The sequence below is a fragment of the Heptranchias perlo genome, chromosome 5 (genome assembly GCF_035084215.1).
Source record: "Heptranchias perlo isolate sHepPer1 chromosome 5, sHepPer1.hap1, whole genome shotgun sequence".
Classification (NCBI taxonomy): Eukaryota; Metazoa; Chordata; class Chondrichthyes; order Hexanchiformes; family Hexanchidae; genus Heptranchias; species Heptranchias perlo.
In genome coordinates, this window is record NC_090329.1 from 51,296,928 (window position 1) to 51,316,158 (window position 19,231).

Sequence of the window (19,231 nt, forward strand, 5' to 3'; positions counted from 1 at the left end):
GCCTCTGGCTTTTGGATGATATCTCTCCAAATCTCTGTTCAGCAAGGATCAGACGTCCCTTACTACTGACAAAAAAAAATGTTTTCGCAGTCCAGCACCAAATGCTCTCGCTAAGAAATGAAGACGTTTTTGCCCTTTACACTTGTAGCAACATTCTCTTATTACTTAGAATAATATCATTCAGTCAGTTCAGTTGACCATAAGGATACCTATGTGTAAGGGGCACAGGGCACTAGAATAACTTGTTGATAATTGTTCAAGAATGAGAAAAAAAAGCAAAATTATGTATTATTTGTACACAAGTGCTGGCGGTAATTTCTTATAGCAGCATTGCCTTATTACATTGTTTTAATAGTGAACCCTGTTCCTAAAGAATTTACAGAAACAGCACTGGTTACCACATGTAAGACCCAACAGCACTTTATTTTCTTCTGTGATCAAAAAAGGTGTGATGGTTGCGGAAGAGATCCAATTGTGGGCACCAGATTTGTTTGCACTCAATGTGATAATTTTGACTACTGTACCATTTGCTTCCACACAAGTGATAAAGACCAGTTATTTAGCAGAATTGACTGTCCAGGTATGGCTGCTAGCATTCTGGCTCAATATTATATATACATTAAGCCTTATAGCTGCACTGCACCCAAACTTCGAATACTTGGAAGAGGAACTCTGCTGTAGAAGCTTTTTCAAATCCTGAAAAAATATCAAGATATTGAACTGATAAAGAATATTTGCTTTCATATCGTAATATTGAATTTAATGGGGAGAAGAAACAGTTGATCCAAGGTGAAATGTGCAGTACATCCTCTAAAAGTAAAAATGCACCACATGGTAGCACAATCAACATTGAGCAATCCAAGCTCAAACCCAACCACCCAATGGTCTGACTTTTATTCAGCCTTCCCTTCTGAAAAAGATTTATTGATTTTTGTTTCTTTTCATTGGTATAGCAGATTGCACGGACAAGTAGAAGACCATGAACTACAGATTATAGTAAATAGTGTGAAATTGCATACTAAAGTTTACATTGTTATGTCATGGAATGGTTTTAAAATTCTCCTCCGACCTACCACCCATGTTTGGGGCTGCAAAATTAATTCTTAAAGACCTTAAATCTGCCATAAAAGAAAAAAAACACATTTGCATTGCTCTCACAAAAAACTGTCAGGTTCCTTTCAGGTCCATCACAAGCCTGCCCTGCCAACTCCCAAAGGTTGAAAGTAGAAACAGAAATTAAATCACAACTCTATGGGGGTGAATTTCCTCAGGTCTTCTCCTGCTCCACCACCGAAGCTGAGATGGAAGTTCAGCAGAAACCCCGTTTACCACGCCTAAATGGCGATCCCGCTGAAACTACCGTGGTGGAGCGGGAGAAGCCCCGGGGAAATTCACCACCTATGTGATAAAGGTATCTTTACTTTTAACAGCCCCATTCACATGGAAGTACCTACAAAATTAATTCTCCCTTTCTACAACTACACTGTGTGCCAGCTACGTTACTTCCTAGTCTCTAATCCTATGAAATGCTCCGAGTGAGATGAGATTGAACGTTGGGTGACTGGGACGGTTTCCATATAAAGCTTTAGAGACCTGTGGTGACTCTTATTTCAGGATAGCTGCTGTCCCACACTGGGCACTTGCAGTAGTAAGGGGGCTTGGACCCATCTCTGAAACTTCCTCATGAAAGGATTGGAGGAGTCTTTATGGAGGTGGGGTGATTACCACTCTCCAGAGACAGTGACATCTGCACCCACTCCGTGCAGCCCACTGTTACCGGGCACAGTTTCTGAGATGCTACTGGTCAATGTCAACACAGACTGACTAGTCTCAAATCACATGTTGGAAGCCTGAGAAAGTATCATGTTCAACATACTGCCAGCTGCCACTCTGGAAGGCACCAATGTCCTTGGGTCTTTTATGGGTCTTAATGCTGCAACAATATCCCAGGCTGTCAGTCTCCAGGGTGTTCTGCAGGTTATGAGAACCCACCTGCAATATGTTGCAGATTCAGGTAGTGGACACCTTCCATTTATCCATCATCTCAACCATATGCATGGAAACCATCTCCATTGCCTCCAAGTGAGATTGATGATCAAAAGCCATTGTTCCTTTGAACACTGGGCCCCTAGGCTCCTCAGCCAAGGGTAGTCAATTCCCTTGGCTGAGGAGCCCACCCTCCTCTCTTGCAGTCCCAGGTTCTCACTAGTTCGCAATGATGCATTCAGTGACAACCCTTCTGACTGTCTAATTCTTTATGAGTGAATGTCTCTGTGCTGGTGTTTGTACAGGTAAGATGCCAGGACAGAGTTAGTGAGCACATGGCAGCAGCTGTGGATCTGGAAGCATCCAGGTGGTCATTCGAGTGACTTTTTTTTCCCCCTCCAAAGCACCCCCTCTGCTGTGAAAGATAGAAGAGTCCATTTAGCTGTACATAGTGACATTTGCTCTTAAAGAAATAATGGGTGAGTGTAAGTAGTTCAATACTTTAGCAAAAAGCTGAAACTACATATGGTGAGCCTTATTCAGCCTTCTCTTGCCAGCTTATATCCAACCTTACCCTCCTCTTCCTTGAGGACTCAGTTTTCAGTGGTGCTGAATGTATGCCTTTTTGCTTAGAGGGAGAGAAGGTAATGTTACAGGTGTGTGAAAGTGATGGAGACGCACCCCATATGCGGTTATGTATGCCATGAGGTGAAGTTGCCTTGTCCCTTCAAACAGGGTGTCGTTTGGAGACTCACAGAAGCCCTTGCAGCATGTTTGATTAAAGAAGGCACCGAGTGTTTGCCCATAAGTGGTAGTTAACTAACAGCCCTTTTTTGTCCAATAGAAACATAGCAGGCTGATTTATGAGAAGTTTTGAAGCCTGTTATTTTTTTCCTCTCCAGGCACAAAATCAATTTATGCAGGAAGATCAGGAAAAGGAGGAATGCCTCAAGACAAAGCTTTTACTAACACTTTAAATTCTTGAAGACTAGGACCAGGTCATCACTACCTCAGTTTATCAAGGAGGAACTATTCCTTTTCTCCCTCCTGTAACATGGATTATTTAATATGAACCTGGTAGTCATAGCTGTCATTAAGCACATTTCCTATCTAGAAATGAAGCTAGCTCTGGTTTAGTCATGAAGCTTTAGGTTGCTATTGTAATGATAAAACACCCCTGATGGATTGGTCAACACTCAAGAAAACAGAAGTTTGACAGGTTGATTTATTTTAAATTAAAATAGTAACTTTCATTTGAAGAATACATTAAAGGAAAATTTCACATTTTAATTTTGGAAATACATCCTAGCCTATTAGCATCTAGATTGTAGACTTAAGTGGAAGATAACTAAATGAAGATTTGGGAATTATTATTTTTTTTGGGGGGGGTGGGGGAAGGGAAAAGAGAGACAGAAAGGGGGAGGAGGGAATGAGGAAGCACAAAGGGGAGAAAAAGTGAGCATCAGATATGCTAGCTCCTAGCATAAAATGAAAGAGCTGAATTATCTAGGAACAGCTTTGAAACATACATATAAATATGCAATGTAGTCTCCAAAAAGAGGTAAAACATCCTACTTGGAAAGGAACAGGCAGGAAAATGGGAAAGACAACTGAGGTCTGAAATTACTTAAAAGACTAGTTTGTTGCAGTTAGAACAGTAGAGGAGGACCAAGAAAGGAATTGCAGCGAAGGGATGGAAGATAGAACAAAAAATGGTTAGATGGCATACTTGCTAACACAGAACAGATATTTTGGAAAAATATGATCATTCAATCCACATTTTTAAAAACACCCAAAACAGTGGAGACTGCTTTGTGAGTCATTAATAGTAGGGATTGATGCAGAAAATTTAATATTTGGTAGAAAATGAAGAGTAAATATTCTGGGAGAAAAGTTCACTCCATCAACATGCTCATCTTTTCTTGAAGTGTGAATACATTTGAGACCACGAGTTGCAGTCAAAAAAAACCAAGTACAGCAGTCAGGTCAAGTAGAGTTGGGGCAGGGGGAAGAAAAAAGACTAAAGGCAGAAAAAAACCCTTCAGCATGAAGGGGAGTTAAACGCTCAGGCTGGTTTCACTCAGGGTAGGAGGAGAGAAAGCAACAAACTGGTGATATTCCATTTTACGTGTATTATGTGGAGAAGGCTGGAAGGTACTATTCTATAAACAAAATGGCTTGTTCAGGTGGTTTTGGTGCTGTATACTCCCAAACGGTTACCATGTGACATTAGAAACCACCAGCAATGTCACAGCTACTATACAATGACTCAATTGTGTCTACGAAGTTTATGTTGCACATTTCCATGAAGGTAGTAAATTCAAGTCTTCAACAACCATAGCCACCACTAAAGCAGATTTGGAGCTTGTGCAGCACAAGTCAGTTGTAGCCTCCACCTCCTTCTAGCCATACTGCAAGGGAGATATGCCACAGGACAACCCTCCATGATTAAGGTGATCAACTAGCATTTGGATACTAGGCTGCTTCAGCACCTGCCTTAGACACATGGTTGTCCCATTACCTTTCAACCTATTGGCTCTTCCTCATTACTAAGTCCTTCATCCTCACTCCTTTAGTTTTGGTCAAGCCTGCAAGAATAGTTTCTATTTTGTCACTCCTTTAAATTCCATTATTAGCATAGTCCCTACACATTCAAATCTGTAAAGTATAACTGGCCTTAAGAAAAGGGAGGGATTGGTAGAAGCTGAACCATTCAGAACTAAAGTTACATTTGTTAAAGGAAAAGAAGGAGAAGAATTCTTTGTTGGATGTTAAGGGAGAGGCAAGGAACTGGAGTGACAACAGGGAGCAGTGGAAGACAACATCCACTCAAGCTGGAGGCTTCAGGGAGGGAAGGTCAGCAGCATTGCACGAAGTGGCTGATTTTTTTGGGGGTGGCTATTTATGCATCAAGCTTTCTCCTCCCCCCCCACAAAAAAACCCCACTTGTCTAGACTAGAAATCGTTCATTGACAAGAGTGTTCAACAACGAATGGTGAGAGTCTGCAGATAACACCATAGCAGCCATTGGTTAGCATCAGCTGGGTGATATTAGTTTCCACATGTATTTGAAATGACAAGAGGTTAACAGATTGCAAAAATGTGATCAGTGACTCATACCAAAATAGAAACTAGTGTATCCCACAAATTTACATGACAGAACCATTAAACTAATTTATTCTGGAATCATACACTAGGATCGAAATACACTACAGAAACTCAGACCAATTTCAGAACAAGCAACAGAGCATCTGGTAGAGAACTGCACCTTAAAGTGTAACATTTAAATTTCACATTATAATTCAAAATGTAGCTCATTACTTAATAGGTAGGTGTGAAAAATAGCATTTGATCATGCACCCCTACCAAGTGAAGTTAGCCATGGGCCAGTCCTTAGTCAACTAGCTTTCCTGTAGTGACTATTAAGCCAAGAACACTCCTGTCCTCACTGCTTTCCACATTTAAAGATTTAATATGGTAGGGGGTAGGGGGAACTCCTGGCAAGGTCAGGAAATGGTAGACTTGCTTTCTAGCAGGATTGTTTGTTTGCACTGCTGATGCAAAGTGTCTACTTCCTGGTTAAAATGTTACAGTACTTGAGGGCATGTCTGAAGGCTTTGGCAGTAGAGCATGTATTCCCTCAGGCAAAGCATGCTGAGATCAGCAAGACACTTCCCTGGACAGATTAGTTCTTTTCAGCACCTCACCCCAGAAAAGATTTAGAATTACTGACATACTCACTTCATTCAACTCAAAGATGTGGGTTTATGGGCCAGAGACATCCATATTCCATAATGCATAATACATTAACAGATTGAGTGGTACTTAACCTCAACAGGGGGTGTCAAAACAGGCCTTTTTAAACTCATGCAACAGAATATACGCTAAGCCAGTTCAAATTTCATTTATTTATTCAGTGGTACATGTGCATTTTCACAAGAATTAGTACAAGAATTAAAAAGATTACTGAACAGCTTCCCAGCACCCACAGCCAATAAGAGTGCATTGTTCCACCTGAAAAACAAGAAGGTTGATTTGACATTTTCCTCCATGATACTTAAAGGTCACAATTGGCAGTTCTCTAGGGTCTCAGCTGGGAGAGTGTTAACGTATACAGGGACCACCAACACTGGGCTGGAAAGAAAAACCCAGCACTCCCAACATCTCACCAGTGGCTCCTGTGGAAAGCATGCACAGCCACTGCAATATCACATCCAAACAGGAGGAACCAGCTGTATTCACACCTGGTGATTGCTTGTCACCAGTCAATAGTGATTTGATGAAGGTACAGAAGCTGACTGGTCAGCATCAAACATTGGGTTTGTTGAAAGACAGTGGCCTTTTCTGACTAGTCAATTTAGTTTAACAATCCTGCTGAGTAGAGTAGGACAGGGCTGGATGGTTCCTTTCCAATAAGCTGTGAGCAAGATAATCAAGCCTCCAAAAGCTTGTGATTTTCAAATAAAACTGTTGGACTATAACCTGGTGTTGTAAGATTCCTTACATTTGTCAACCCCAGTCCATCACCGGCATCTCCCCATCAAGATAATCAAGCAAGCACTTGAAAGGATACAATAGCCATGCTCATAGAATGTTAAATGCAAGAGCACAAGTCAGAATGGTTTAGTTATCAATTATCAAAAAAAGGTACCCATTACACCAGTTTGGGCAGTGACCTGGCAAATGACGAGAATCATGAGTTAACAATATTACAGGTGCCTTTAAAAGCAGTGTTAACTCACCTTGTCCATTCTTTGCTTGTTCCAATGTTCCAGCAAAAAGCCACACTTCTCCAAGAGATACATAATCTTGGAGACTATCCTGACCTGTAAGAATTTAAGCATTAGTCCAAGGCAGAATATTCACATTCAAATTAATTACAAATGCACTATGTCTTACCTAGTTTTCCAGGAATGCATTGCCCATTGCAAGAATAGTTGGTAGCTTGTTGCTTATTAGCACAAATCCCAACACTGCAGTGAAAGTATACCTGCAAATATAGTTATTGTTAATAACCTGAAGTATTTAACATTAATGCTAGATCATGTTCAAATGAAGCAACTGGATGATGTCATTTGTAAGCTAGTGGGTGAAATGGTTTGAGGCTCAAGAACGCCTTGTGACATTTAGTTTGCAACCCCTAGACTTACTTTCTTTGGCAAGACTGTTTGTTCTGCAGGAGACAGTTTCAGTGTTTTTACTTCAAATCTTTTCAGATGCTGGGAATCTTGGATACGGTTTGGTACTGGGTGGAAGACAGCCACGAACATCTCTTCTTTATTCTCACAACTGTTTAGACAGACATGGAGTTTAGACCAAAAAAAAAAAATAGTAGAAGCAATAGCTAGACATGTACGCTTCATTACCCACCCAGCCTGAATAATATGCCACTCTGGTGGGCTGTTGTGATCAGGAGTTGTAGTCATCCAGCAATGATCCAACAATAAGTCCATTTGAGGATCCTTGTGGTTTAGTAGCTCAACTTCAAAATAAAGGGATTCTGTCCAATTCACCACCACTGGGTATTCATCATCTTTGTAGAAATCCAAATAATCTGCACCTGTAGAGACAGAAATGTATTAGCTTTTTGTACAGGGGATGAATAGACCAAAATGTAATGTCTGTCCAGCTTACTTTTGTAAATCCTTGAATGTAGGTTCAAAGTGTGCCTTGGCTTCTTGTGCCCTAAAATTAAAAAAAGATGCTGTAGTTGCGACATAAAATTCTTATGCCAAGACCAGTCAGATGAAGACTTAACCCATCTCTTGCCCAGTTTACAATGCCTGAATACAAGAGTGTCCATGTTCCAAGGATATCAGTTTCAGAATACAATAGCAAGCCAAGTGAGGAACTCAAGTCCCTGAACAGTTCATGCACTGAGTGGCTTTCAGGGCATTCTACAGTAGATAATTAGCAAGGTCTTCATAAGTGTACAAAGACAAATACTGTCCTTTTTTAAGCCCCCACTAATTGAGAACAGTTATTTAATCCAAATTCATTAGGTAGACACGTGCATGCATTTTAAAAATGTGGACTATGGGCACTTACTTTCAACAAGGCTAAGTTGAAAACATATGTTCCATATTAGTTAACAGAATTCAAACCAACAGGAGATTCAGTGCAAACTTACCCCTCACTATTTGCAATCTATTGGCTGTAGAATTGTGACCAGTGCCTTTCTGGTATCCCTTCACAAACCCAAGGGCCAACGTATTGTTTATTTGGTACCGACAAGAGACAGTTAACCTATCGGGAAAAATAAAGCAAGCTCATCACCACTCCCACAAGTCTACAGCTATCTATTTTGCACAGCTGTACCTACTGATAATCTGGGTCTCTGGTTATCACTGGGAAGTCAACAGGGATCAGCTCTCTTGGGTATGAAACTTCATTCTCATAGATCAAGTAGTTTCCTTTAATCTAAACAGCATCATGTGATTACAACCACAAAGCTATGCATGCCAGAATACATGTTAATTTGCAAGTAAAGGACTAGCAAAGGTTTTTTTGGGGGGCGGGGGGGGGGGGTTGCCGGAAGGGGTTGTATTTGCTATACTTTAAATCGTAAGTATCAGTGAACCCAAGACTTACTGTTCTTGTGGTACCACAGCTGTCAACATGAAATTGGAAGAGGGCTTTATTGTGATCAAATTCCCTTGGCTGACATTTTCCATCCCTCAGTACCAACTTACTAGGATCTAGGTCAGGTAGTGTATCCACAACTGCAGTGACCACCATGGTTCCATTGGGAAAGCATACTACAACAAAATGCAAAGTAGTTTACTTCAATTATAGGTTAATCTTTTGATCCAGATTCTGCCTACATTGTAAAGCTTACCTGCAAGATCTACAGCAGGAAAACTGCAGGATACTGAGAAATGGATCTCAATCCTTAATGTACTTTTGTCTTTCAGTGTCAGGTTGAGCCGAGCTACAATTCCACGAAGGCTCAGTTCCTAAAGAAAGTGGAGCTGCAGTTACTTTATACAAATGTAAAAGCTGGCAAATAAGAAAAAGGTGACATGCATCACATACCTCATAAATCACACCCATTGCAGAGAGAGGGACACCAAACAAAATATGGGTTGTATTATCCACAATGAGGTACCCATAATCATGTGCAGATTGTGGTGTCACCAGCATTTTACCAATGAATGGAAGCCAGTAATGCACCAAGTTCCCATGAGTTACTAGTAGATACATGGTCTTTTTGTCACAGAATCCAGTGGCCTTGGGCAATACTAGAAGGGGAAAAAAGGCACTTAGTTGTCTGTACTATTCTGTTCATACAAAGAATTTGTGACTACTCACCAATATCTGCCACTTCACACATTATCTCAACATCCTGGATAAAGAGTTCATTTTCTGGAATGATGTTGAAAGTGTAGATAACATTCAGTGTGTAGCGTCTGATGTCAGAATGTAGATGCTGGAAGAGAAATAGTGGCCACTTTGTAGCTCAGAATAAGAGAACTTGTATGTTCTATAGTAGCTGGATGCTATTCTGAAAGTCATTTTCTCCTCCCTCTGGGCACATGATAGCGTGAAGACAATTGACTCCTACCTCATGTTGAGAAATACATATGCTCCATTGCATTAGAACTATCTAGGTTATTATTCTACAAGTCCTGCTCTCCCCTTCAAAGTGATTGTAGGATGATTTCGCTTCCAAAACCCCATATTCTTCCTACCAGGAAGAAGTCTTCCTTAGACTGGGAATAAATGCTATTGATTTACATTCTGGACATTTAGTTTCCACCATCACCCAAATTGTTTGAAAGAATGCAGAATAAACCCTAGAGCGGGCAATCCATTTAAAATCCTGGTTTGGGTGGGGGGGGGGGGAAAAAAGAGAAAAAAAAAAGAGAAGGTGTACCCAAACAGCTGTTGAATTAACACAATCTGAACCCCTTCAGGTGAAGGAAGTTGACAAATACCAGCCTTAAAAAAAATGCTGTTGTCCTAGAGCTGTGCAAGGAAAAAAATGGGCAGAAGCATTAAGAGTTCAGTTCTACATAAGTAGATTTGTAGTGAACTGGAAACATACAAGCAGTACTATTCTAGTTACAACCACGACTGCTTGCAACTTGATGATGGGCATTAGACCAATGATACCAGAGTGGCTCAAGTATTTCATCAGCAGCTAACACCATTGAAGTATTCTGAATCAACTCATAGGAACACAAGTAGGCCATTTGATAAGATCATGGCTGATCTGTGATTTAACTCCATATACCTGCCTTTGGCCCATATCCCTTAATACCTTTCGTTGCCAAAAAGCTATCTATCTCAGATTTAAATTTAGCAATTGAGCGAGTATCAATCGCCATTTGCGGAAGAGAGTTCCAAACCTCTACCACCCTTTGTGTGTAGAAATGTTTTCTAATCTCGCTCCTGAAAGGTCTGGCTCTAAGACTGTGCCCCCTACTCCTAAAATCCCCAACCAGTGGAACTAGTTTCTCTCTATCCACCCTATCAGTTCCCTTTAATATCTTATAAACTTTGATCAGATCACCCCTTAACTTTCGAAACGCCAGAGAATACAACCTCAATTTGTGTAATCTCTCCTCGTAACTTAACCCTTGAAGTCCGGGTATCATTCTAGTAAACCTACATTGCACTCCCTTCAAGCCCAATATGTCCTTCTGAAGGTACGGTGCCCAGAACTGCTTACAGTACTCAAGGTGCGGTCTAACCAGGGTTTTGTATAGCTGCAGCATAACTTCTGCCCCCTTGTACTCCAGATATAAAGGCCAACATTCCATTTGCCTGCTTGATTATTTTCTGCCCCTGTTCATGACACTTCAATGATCTATGTACCTGAACCCCTAAGTCCCTTTGGACAGTCACTGTTTTTAAACTTTACCATTTACAAAGTACCCTGTTCTATCCTTTTTTGAGCAAAAGTGGATGACCTCACATTTGTCTACATTGGGCAAAACTGTGGCAAATGGAATTCATTCACCTAATCTATCAATATCCCTTTGTAATTTTATGTTTTCATCTTCATTGCTTACAATGTCACCAATCTTGGTCATCAGTAAACGTAGATATGAGACTTCCTATGCCTTCATCTAAGTTGTGAAGAGTGAATAATTGAGGCCCCAAGACATTTCCCTGCGGGACTCCACTAGTCACATCCTGCCAATGTGAGTACCTTCCCATTATCCCTACCCTCTGTCGCCTTTCCCTCAGCCAATTTCCTAACCAAGTCCGTACTTGTCCTTCGATTCCATGGGCTTCTATCTTAGCTAACAGTCTCTTATGTGGGACCTTATCAAATGCCTTCTGGAAGTCCATATAAATAACATCCATTGACATCCCCTGTCCATTACTTTCACCACCTCTTCAAAAAATTCAATCAGGTTTGTCAGGCATGACCTACCTTTCACAAATCCATGCTGGCTCTCTGATCACCTTGAATTTTCAGTTATTCAGTCACCCTATCCATATGGACTCCAGCATTTTCCCCCACAGATGTTAGGCTAACTGGTCTATAATGCCCCAGTTTCCCTCTCTTTCTTAAAAATCTTATTGTCACCTCCCCAAAGTCATTGAAGGCAAAAACCCAAGACTTCAGGCTAGAGTATGATTAATAAACCAGCAAAAAACCTCACTGCTCTAAGACTACAACAGCTCAGGCTATTGCTCTATCCAAGCTGGCTGTTGGACCAATTATGTCCCTCAAGAGCCCATGATGTTCCTTTTGCCAAGTGGATTTAAATTAACAGCTTATGAAAGTTAGATTTTGCAGCTCAGGTTAAAATATTTAAACTAGTCAATATTGTTTGTGGATAATTACTGTAAAATCAGTTCAACCAATACTTCTGCACAGGCGTCACTTGTTTGATCTAGTTCTGATCACTTCACTTGAGCAATGACCAAATAAATTTGGGATCTTAATAACCAGCCCATTTTATTGTGACGTCAAACTAGTGACACCATAGTTTCTGCAACAGGATAGGAAAGGGATGAAGCAGTCAGTTAAAACTAGATAGATAAATTATCTAGTACATTATAGGATACTCATTGGCTTAAAACCAAAATTTCAGCACAAAGATTACACTAGCCACTTTACCTCTTGCTTCACATTTACATTCTCAAAGGGAACTTCCAATATGTAGGCTTTAGTGTTGTTAGGCAATATAGTTTCATAGATTTTGAATCCCATTTGGTCTGCCTGATCCACTGTGACCATCTGTGTTCCTACAGTTAGAGTTACAAGCTTGACATCAGGAAGGAAGCTTTCTAAAGTAATATTGAACACTCGCTTTGCTGGAATGGTATCTGAAGAAAAAAGAAAAAAAGTTACCCAAAGTATTACTCTACTTAAAAAATGTAGTTATCTCCTATGTTACTTACTATTGGTCACAATTGGTGGCTGAAGCATGAAGGGTGTGGCAACTGGATGGATCACTGTGTACTTTGTTAGCTTCCATTGATGTTCTACAAATAATTCTATGTAGTACAAAATGCCATATTGTCCATGAGCTATATGGCTCTGAAACACAAATTAGTATCTGGTTATTAAGTAGCCCTCACCACTGCTGCAACAAATAGAATATTCCTGTGAATTACAATTTATTCAATTAATCCCATTGACAATACTGCTTACAAACCTTGTAATAACCACCTTCTGCTCCAATGGGAATAGTAACAACAATGTTTGTATCATTGTATGATAATGTATAATTCATCTCAGCTATTGTATCCGGTTTCAGGACAACATTGTTGACTCCCATAACAATAGAATCATCATAGAACTGTTCTTCTGGGAAACTAAGGGAAGGGATTCTTCTTGGAATTCTCCAGGTGATTTTATTCTCAGTGAAGGTAATGCCATCTGTCAGTATAGAGGAGATAATATCAGCATGTGTTTCTCAACTTATCAAATAGCTATTGTGGAATTAATTATAGCTGCAAACTCAATCCTAACCATCCTTCCACTGGGCCTTAAATGCACTTCATGATGTGCCTTTACAATAAGTTACTGTTGTGTTCAGGCCCAATATTAATCAGAATGCATGATTAGTCTTCAAATGACCTTCACAGCCTTAAAGCTGCTTCCTTTGTAATTAATTAAAAGAATGCTTAAAATAGCCAGAAACTCAAAACAAGCTTTTCAAATCATATTACAGCATGACTCTTGAAACTGATCTTAAAAATACTAGGAGATTGCAGACATCAGTTAAGATACAAGTAGCATTGATCCCAATTCATTGACATTAATACAAGGTCGGGGGTGGTGGGTGTTCTTGTGGATGCCAACTTTAGCTTGGCAAGACCTCCATATTCAGTCAAATCCCAAAATGAAGTCACGCTCATGGCATACAAAAAAGGCATCCAAGAATCAAGGTTTTAAAGCAAGGTAGATTTGTGGGAAATAAAACCAGGGAGGGTTTCTTTTGGGGGTGGAACAAGGGGTGCAAATTTAGTGTTCACATACGGGTAAACACACGTGGATTTTACAATAGCTTGGTTTAGAAACAAACACCACCCAACTGACCCAAAAAGCTCACCCGTAGGACAGGCCACAGCTGTGTCAATCAAGATGATCATCCATTCTTGTTTGTAGAATGTGGTTGATCGGATGCTGGATATTGGCACGTTTTCTACCTATAGATATTATTGCAATAGGATATACATTATTAGAATGCAAAAGGTAGCACTTTAGATTGAGCCATTTCTCAGTACCCACCATTAACTGCTCAGCTTCAGTTGCATTATAGGGTGCCCTCAATAATAGCCGAGAAACTGTTGTATCAATTCTGTAATGAGCCCCCAATGTTTCATTCACAGTCATGGTTTTAGTTCCTTCAGGAAGGTGGAATACAACTTGCCAAACTGAGTTTTCAGCTTCTTGGGCCTGAAACAAAACCATATTTCAATGTTAACAAATGCAATTAGATTCTCTGAACCAAAAGCAGGACAAGCAACTTACCAATGGAACAGCTGCCACCCAGTCTTCATTATAGTCATTTTCAATTCCTGGTATTATTCTTTGTACTGAAACCTATCCAATGCCAAGGAGAGAGAGTGCAGTTAATTTCTTCCAGCTTACTGATATGGAAACTCCATAGCGTACTTACTCATTTTACTGGTAATGACAGCTCAAGCACCAAATTATACATTTTATCACCAAGTAATGTCACAAAATTTGCACAAATAAGTTAACTCCAAGAATTTAGTGTATTTCTTAGTAAGATTTCCAGTTACTATATGTCTATGGATTTGGGATGAAACTATATAGATTCTATAAACACCAGTTAGAGATGAGCAGCCACAAGCTTTAAATGCTTCAGATGTATAGCTTAAGTTACATTAGGAACCATCTGGTTTCCAACATCTGAAGCATCTAGACCTTCCTCCCCATGAGTGAATTCTGCATTTAACATGCAGAATTAGAAGTCAATACAATTTAACGAAAAAAAAAATCCTTGCCAATTAACACTGCAACCATCAGGATCCCTGCCGACAAGCCATCTGACTGTTGATTCTTACAAAGAAGGGAGCAATCAAGTAGACAGAGGACCCAACCATCCATGGATCCTCAACTCCTGCACAAGTGCCAAGCTACACCTGCTGGGAACCTCACCAATTCCCTCTTTCATTCTAGGAAATCTGGTAGGAAGGTTCCTTACGTCACATTTTCTGTTAGTCAGCTGTACCATTATGGGCATCTCCCGTGGCAGAGGGACTGGAAAACCAATGGGGTAGAATTAAGTTTGTGGCCCCTTTATAAAGAGATTGAAAAAAAGAGACAGTGGTCTAGGTAGAGTCCCAGGAAGGCCCCACTTCGACCAGCTGGTCAACTAGTTCACTTATCTGGTGTACTAGTGGATCCCTGGCCAAGTCTGGTGAAACTGGGAGCCCTGTCACTAGCCACACCCCTTGAACAGGTGACTGCATGGGGACAAGCAGTTTAGATCCCACACCAGCACCTGCTGCATCAGGATCCAGGCACATGTCCATACTTCCACTAGATGTATAGTAGGAATGTACTAGGAACATGGACATTAAACCAATAATTAAATTGTCAATTTGTTGACATGTTCAAACAGTTTCTAAAGAAGTGAAATTTCAGGTGTACAAGTGCTTTAGGTTTGTTTAGCTTAGTGCGTGCATTTTTAGTTATATGGGGAAATCAAGATATGATAGTTAATATCCCAGGATGACACTACAGCTTACATGTGAAGATGCTCAAGGAACAACAGTATGCAAGGCCCAGAAACTACAACTATATATTTGCATGAAGTGGAAAAGCTCTCACAATTAGACTAGTCTGAGTGAAGATGGCTTTTGACATTTAAAAAAGCCTGTTCACTGGAGTGCAATTTGTGAAGAGCTGAATTAAAATCAGCAAGGAGTGAACTATATTAGCCCTAGAGTGCTTGCCCCTCAGCTAGAATGCATACCTCCATATAGTTTTGTTCACAAAGGATTTCTCTCACTTGCCATGGGAAATATGAGCAAGTCATGGTATGGAAGTAAGTTGATGCTCTTTCCATGTGGCCAATTGCAGCAATCCAAATTTGCACAGTCAGCCTAAACAGGTCATCACCCTGGAAATAATAGCAAATTGGAGCTTTGAAAAATCTGTAGTATAAAATTAGGCATTACAGCACTAAATAAATCCCCCCGGAATCAGAAGAAGACTTTTCTTCCTTTTCATAGAGAATATATCCACCATGGATAGTGTTTAAACTGATCAGGAGCAATGGTTGGTTAAATCAGAACAGAATTCTGATTCCTCTAGAGATTAGCATAAACAAGTCAGTCATTTCATGTTCAGTCAGCATTTGTTGCCCAAAGAGTCAGCTTTCACTGCCCTTTATGTCACTTCAGAATACCTGGAGGTTTTCTTGTGCAGAAGACTAAAGCTCAGTGAGTTAAATGCATGGATGTGCAGACAGTCACAAATCCCCAAACTGGCTCAGGAGATTGGTAATGGATTAAATATTGCCATTTATGCTGCCTACAAACATTTTAAAAGTGATAAAATCAAACATTCTGCTGGTAAACCCTTATCCTATTTTCATTTAGGAAATAGGACAACTTACCGGGTATGCCTACAGCTCAAGTTATAACAATGCCCCATTACACCCAGTATAACCACCACCTTCACATAACATTTCAGTCTTTCCCCAGAGAAAAAACTGTTAAGACATGGTCCCAAAACAGACAACAATCCCACATAATAAGAAAGTATCTAGACTTTGGCTTGTTGCTGTCATCTATTCAGTCCAACATGTCAATGCTCCGCACAAGCCTTCTCCCACCTTAATAGAATTAAATCTCTTCAGCCATTTTAATCAGCTGCCTTGGTCAGAGGTCGAGTCAGTCTTCTACAGCAGCTAGATAGGGAGGGCTAAATGTAAAAATTTAGAGCCCCTCCCCCCGTATGTACTGTAAATTGTATTGTTAGGGAATTGAACAGCAAGTCGACTACTTATTATTTCCGTTCATGCAGCACTATGACTATCTGCAGGTTGAATTCCTATTTCGTTTGAAGTAGGAAGTGGCATTTGCCACAATAACCCGTCAATCTGATCAAGTGCCCCCTTTTACAAGGAAGAGGCTAAAACAACTGCCAACAAACTTTAAAGCAAAATGTGCGCGAGTTTAAAATACAACCACATATCGAGCAGTGCCCACCGGTCTCGAAACGCTCACTAAAATGTTATTAACACGTAGTGTACGCAGGCTCTTACCTCGTTTACTACCAGGCATGCCAACACCGAGGCACGCAACACAACGTTACCAAACGGATCCTCGGATACAGTGTAGCCACATTCGGTTGCGAACGGAGAGGTGAGCGGATAGACTTTGCCGGTTGGATCTAGCAATCGGAAGATGTAATGAGAATGGGACAGAATAGGAAAACAGGATCTAATCTTCAAAGATTAAAGAGATTTACCGGTGACCCCGAGAGTCCACGATTTGTCCTGCAGGAAGGAGGCATCCAGCCGGATCCAGAAGAGACGTCCAAAGCAACTACTCTGTAGGAGACCTGCATAAAAAGGGAGAAGGGAAGTGGGACAGAGTCCGTCTACCAAGAGATACACGGGTTATTAAAAACAAATCTCATTCTGACCTGGAGGCGGCGAGCGTTGCGTCCACGTGTTGGTGATAAACACCGTCAGGACTAACGTTATCCTAGAAAAGAAAAAAACACTCAACGTGGAACGTACATGAAACATCACTACTTTGGGCACTTGTAACCGGCTTACCCCACGAGAACACCCATCCTCCAGCACAGTAAACACACTGTACTACAAACTATAGGAACTGTTACCCCGTAAGAGTCACAACTATCGCCTTTTAACCTTTTTCAACCACTTCCCTCACAATTGATGGTATTTGTCCCCCGAAAGTGAAACACTTACAAAGTTATTGCTGACCAATCCGAAGTCACAGTTAATGTCAACTAATCACAGGGATGAGGAATTTCACGAGCGAACCCAGTGAGCAGTTGGAGAAAATCAACCAACTGAAATGATCGAGGGAAACACAAAACTCATCACCTCTCCAAACACCTCTTCTCAGGTTCCCTTTCATTTCTGACTTTTTAATCTTAAATTCTCTTTTTGAACTTGGGCTTAATGACTTTAATTTTGTGATGAAATATTGCACTCTGGTTTAGTTGAGATATCGGAAGATCAATATGTGCACGGTTTAAAATCAAGTGTTTTATCAGTTTGATCACCATCAATGCCTTCTGCATCCATGTCCTGCAAATGTTCTTCCTGACGATTCCACCTCATTTCTATTAGCTTTCGTACTGACTTTTGTCAATTTTCAGAGTTTTAAAGATTCACACAATCCGCAAAGATTAGGTTGTGTCGGAGTCCCTGCCCATGCCGTTTTCTGTCATTAGGCAACCACGTATATAATGACATTCACCTGACGAAGGAGGAAGCCTCCAAAAACTTGTGATTTTCAAATAAAACTGTTGGACAATAACTTGGTGTTGTAAGATTGTTTGCATTTGTCAACCCCAGTCCATCACCGGCATCTCCACATCACGTATATAATGCATACACATTAAGATCTTTAATGCCTTATAAACAGAAAAAAAGTTGTTTTTCATCTTTAATTCGATAAATGCTTGAAAAGGAAAAATTTGCAGGGCTATGGGGAACAAGCAGGGGTGTGAGAGTAATTGGATAACTCTTTCAAAGAGGCGGCACTGATACGATGGGCTGAACGGCCTCCTGTGCTGTATGACTCAATGAATTCACCATCCCTTACTATTTGATGTGGACACACTTAAACATTTGTCTTTGTCATTGCTTTCTGTGCATATTCTCCCACTCTTATTCCTTATTGTCTTCTTTCTTAACTCATCCTCTTGAAGTTGAATTTCTGGCCGCTGCAATTACAGTTGCTGCTACAAATTTTAGGTCATGGGAATAACTCTGTATTCCTCTCGTGTTGTTTTGGAGGAGGAAGATGAAGCTCTGAGAGGCAGGTTTGTTCACACGTGAGAAGGACTGCCCCAACCATTCTACAGAAGGAACATGATCACAGACCCACGTATAACTACTGGGGTGTGTCTGAGGAGATCTGTCTTCACAGCTGCACTTCACCAGGGAGGCAGTTCTTCAAATAAGATTGGTGACTCTGCCAATGGCCTAAATGTTTATGACTACATACCATTCCAAGACACCTCTGGTATATGTACCAAATCAGACTATCAGCAGTGCATTAATGCATTCGGCAGGTGACAGATGCATTATTTGCCAGAGCGAAGTCTTTCATAACTTTTCCAATGGAAAACCAACTGCAGCAAGAGAGGGCACTATTTCTGTGTCCCTGAAAGTACAGGGCATTATTGATGGCACACATGTGGCCATCTGGGCCCTTACACTGAATTCCGTGGTCTTCATTAATATAAAGGAATACCATTCGGCCAATGTGCAGATCTATGACCATATTCACAAAAGTATGTAACTGAACGGCTGTTACACTAGTAGCAGTCATAATGTCTTAATTTGAGACAATCCACCATGCTATCATTATTTCAAAGAGAAAGCAAACTGGACAGATGGGTCCAGGGTGTCCAAGGATACCCTCTTCTGCCCTAACTCATGCCCCATTGGTACAGCCACAAACAGAAGGCGAATTGTAACATAATCACTAGAGCATGAGATAAAAATAGATGAGGAGGCCCATTCAGTCCATCTTAGTTCACCTATCCAGAAAAACCGTACACTCCTCCTATTGCAGCATCTATTATTTTCTT

At 40.6% G+C, this 19,231-nt stretch overlaps 1 protein-coding gene across 2 annotated transcripts; it reads right to left on the reverse strand.

Moving 5' to 3' along the window:
- Window positions 1-5,879: 5,879 nt before the first annotated feature.
- LOC137321750 (uncharacterized) lies at window positions 5,880-17,310 on the reverse strand. Of its 2 annotated transcripts, XM_067984358.1 has the most exons (23): window positions 17,217-17,310; window positions 17,081-17,142; window positions 16,904-16,996; window positions 16,698-16,825; window positions 15,402-15,548; window positions 13,928-13,999; window positions 13,685-13,852; window positions 13,506-13,602; window positions 12,606-12,829; window positions 12,349-12,487; window positions 12,065-12,273; window positions 9,298-9,415; window positions 9,022-9,227; window positions 8,825-8,942; window positions 8,578-8,744; window positions 8,309-8,406; window positions 8,117-8,232; window positions 7,621-7,671; window positions 7,357-7,546; window positions 7,137-7,275; window positions 6,886-6,976; window positions 6,729-6,812; window positions 5,880-6,000 (listed from the first exon to the last, which is right to left on the reverse strand). In XM_067984358.1, exons 1-23 carry the CDS (start codon window positions 17,231-17,233, stop codon window positions 5,900-5,902), a joined length of 2,835 nt encoding a protein of 944 aa, XP_067840459.1. In that variant the 5' UTR covers window positions 17,234-17,310; the 3' UTR covers window positions 5,880-5,899. The 2 variants fall into 2 exon arrangements, with proteins under 2 accessions (XP_067840459.1, XP_067840458.1); XM_067984357.1 differs by having other exon boundaries at window positions 17,081-17,265.
- Window positions 17,311-19,231: the final 1,921 nt, after the last annotated feature.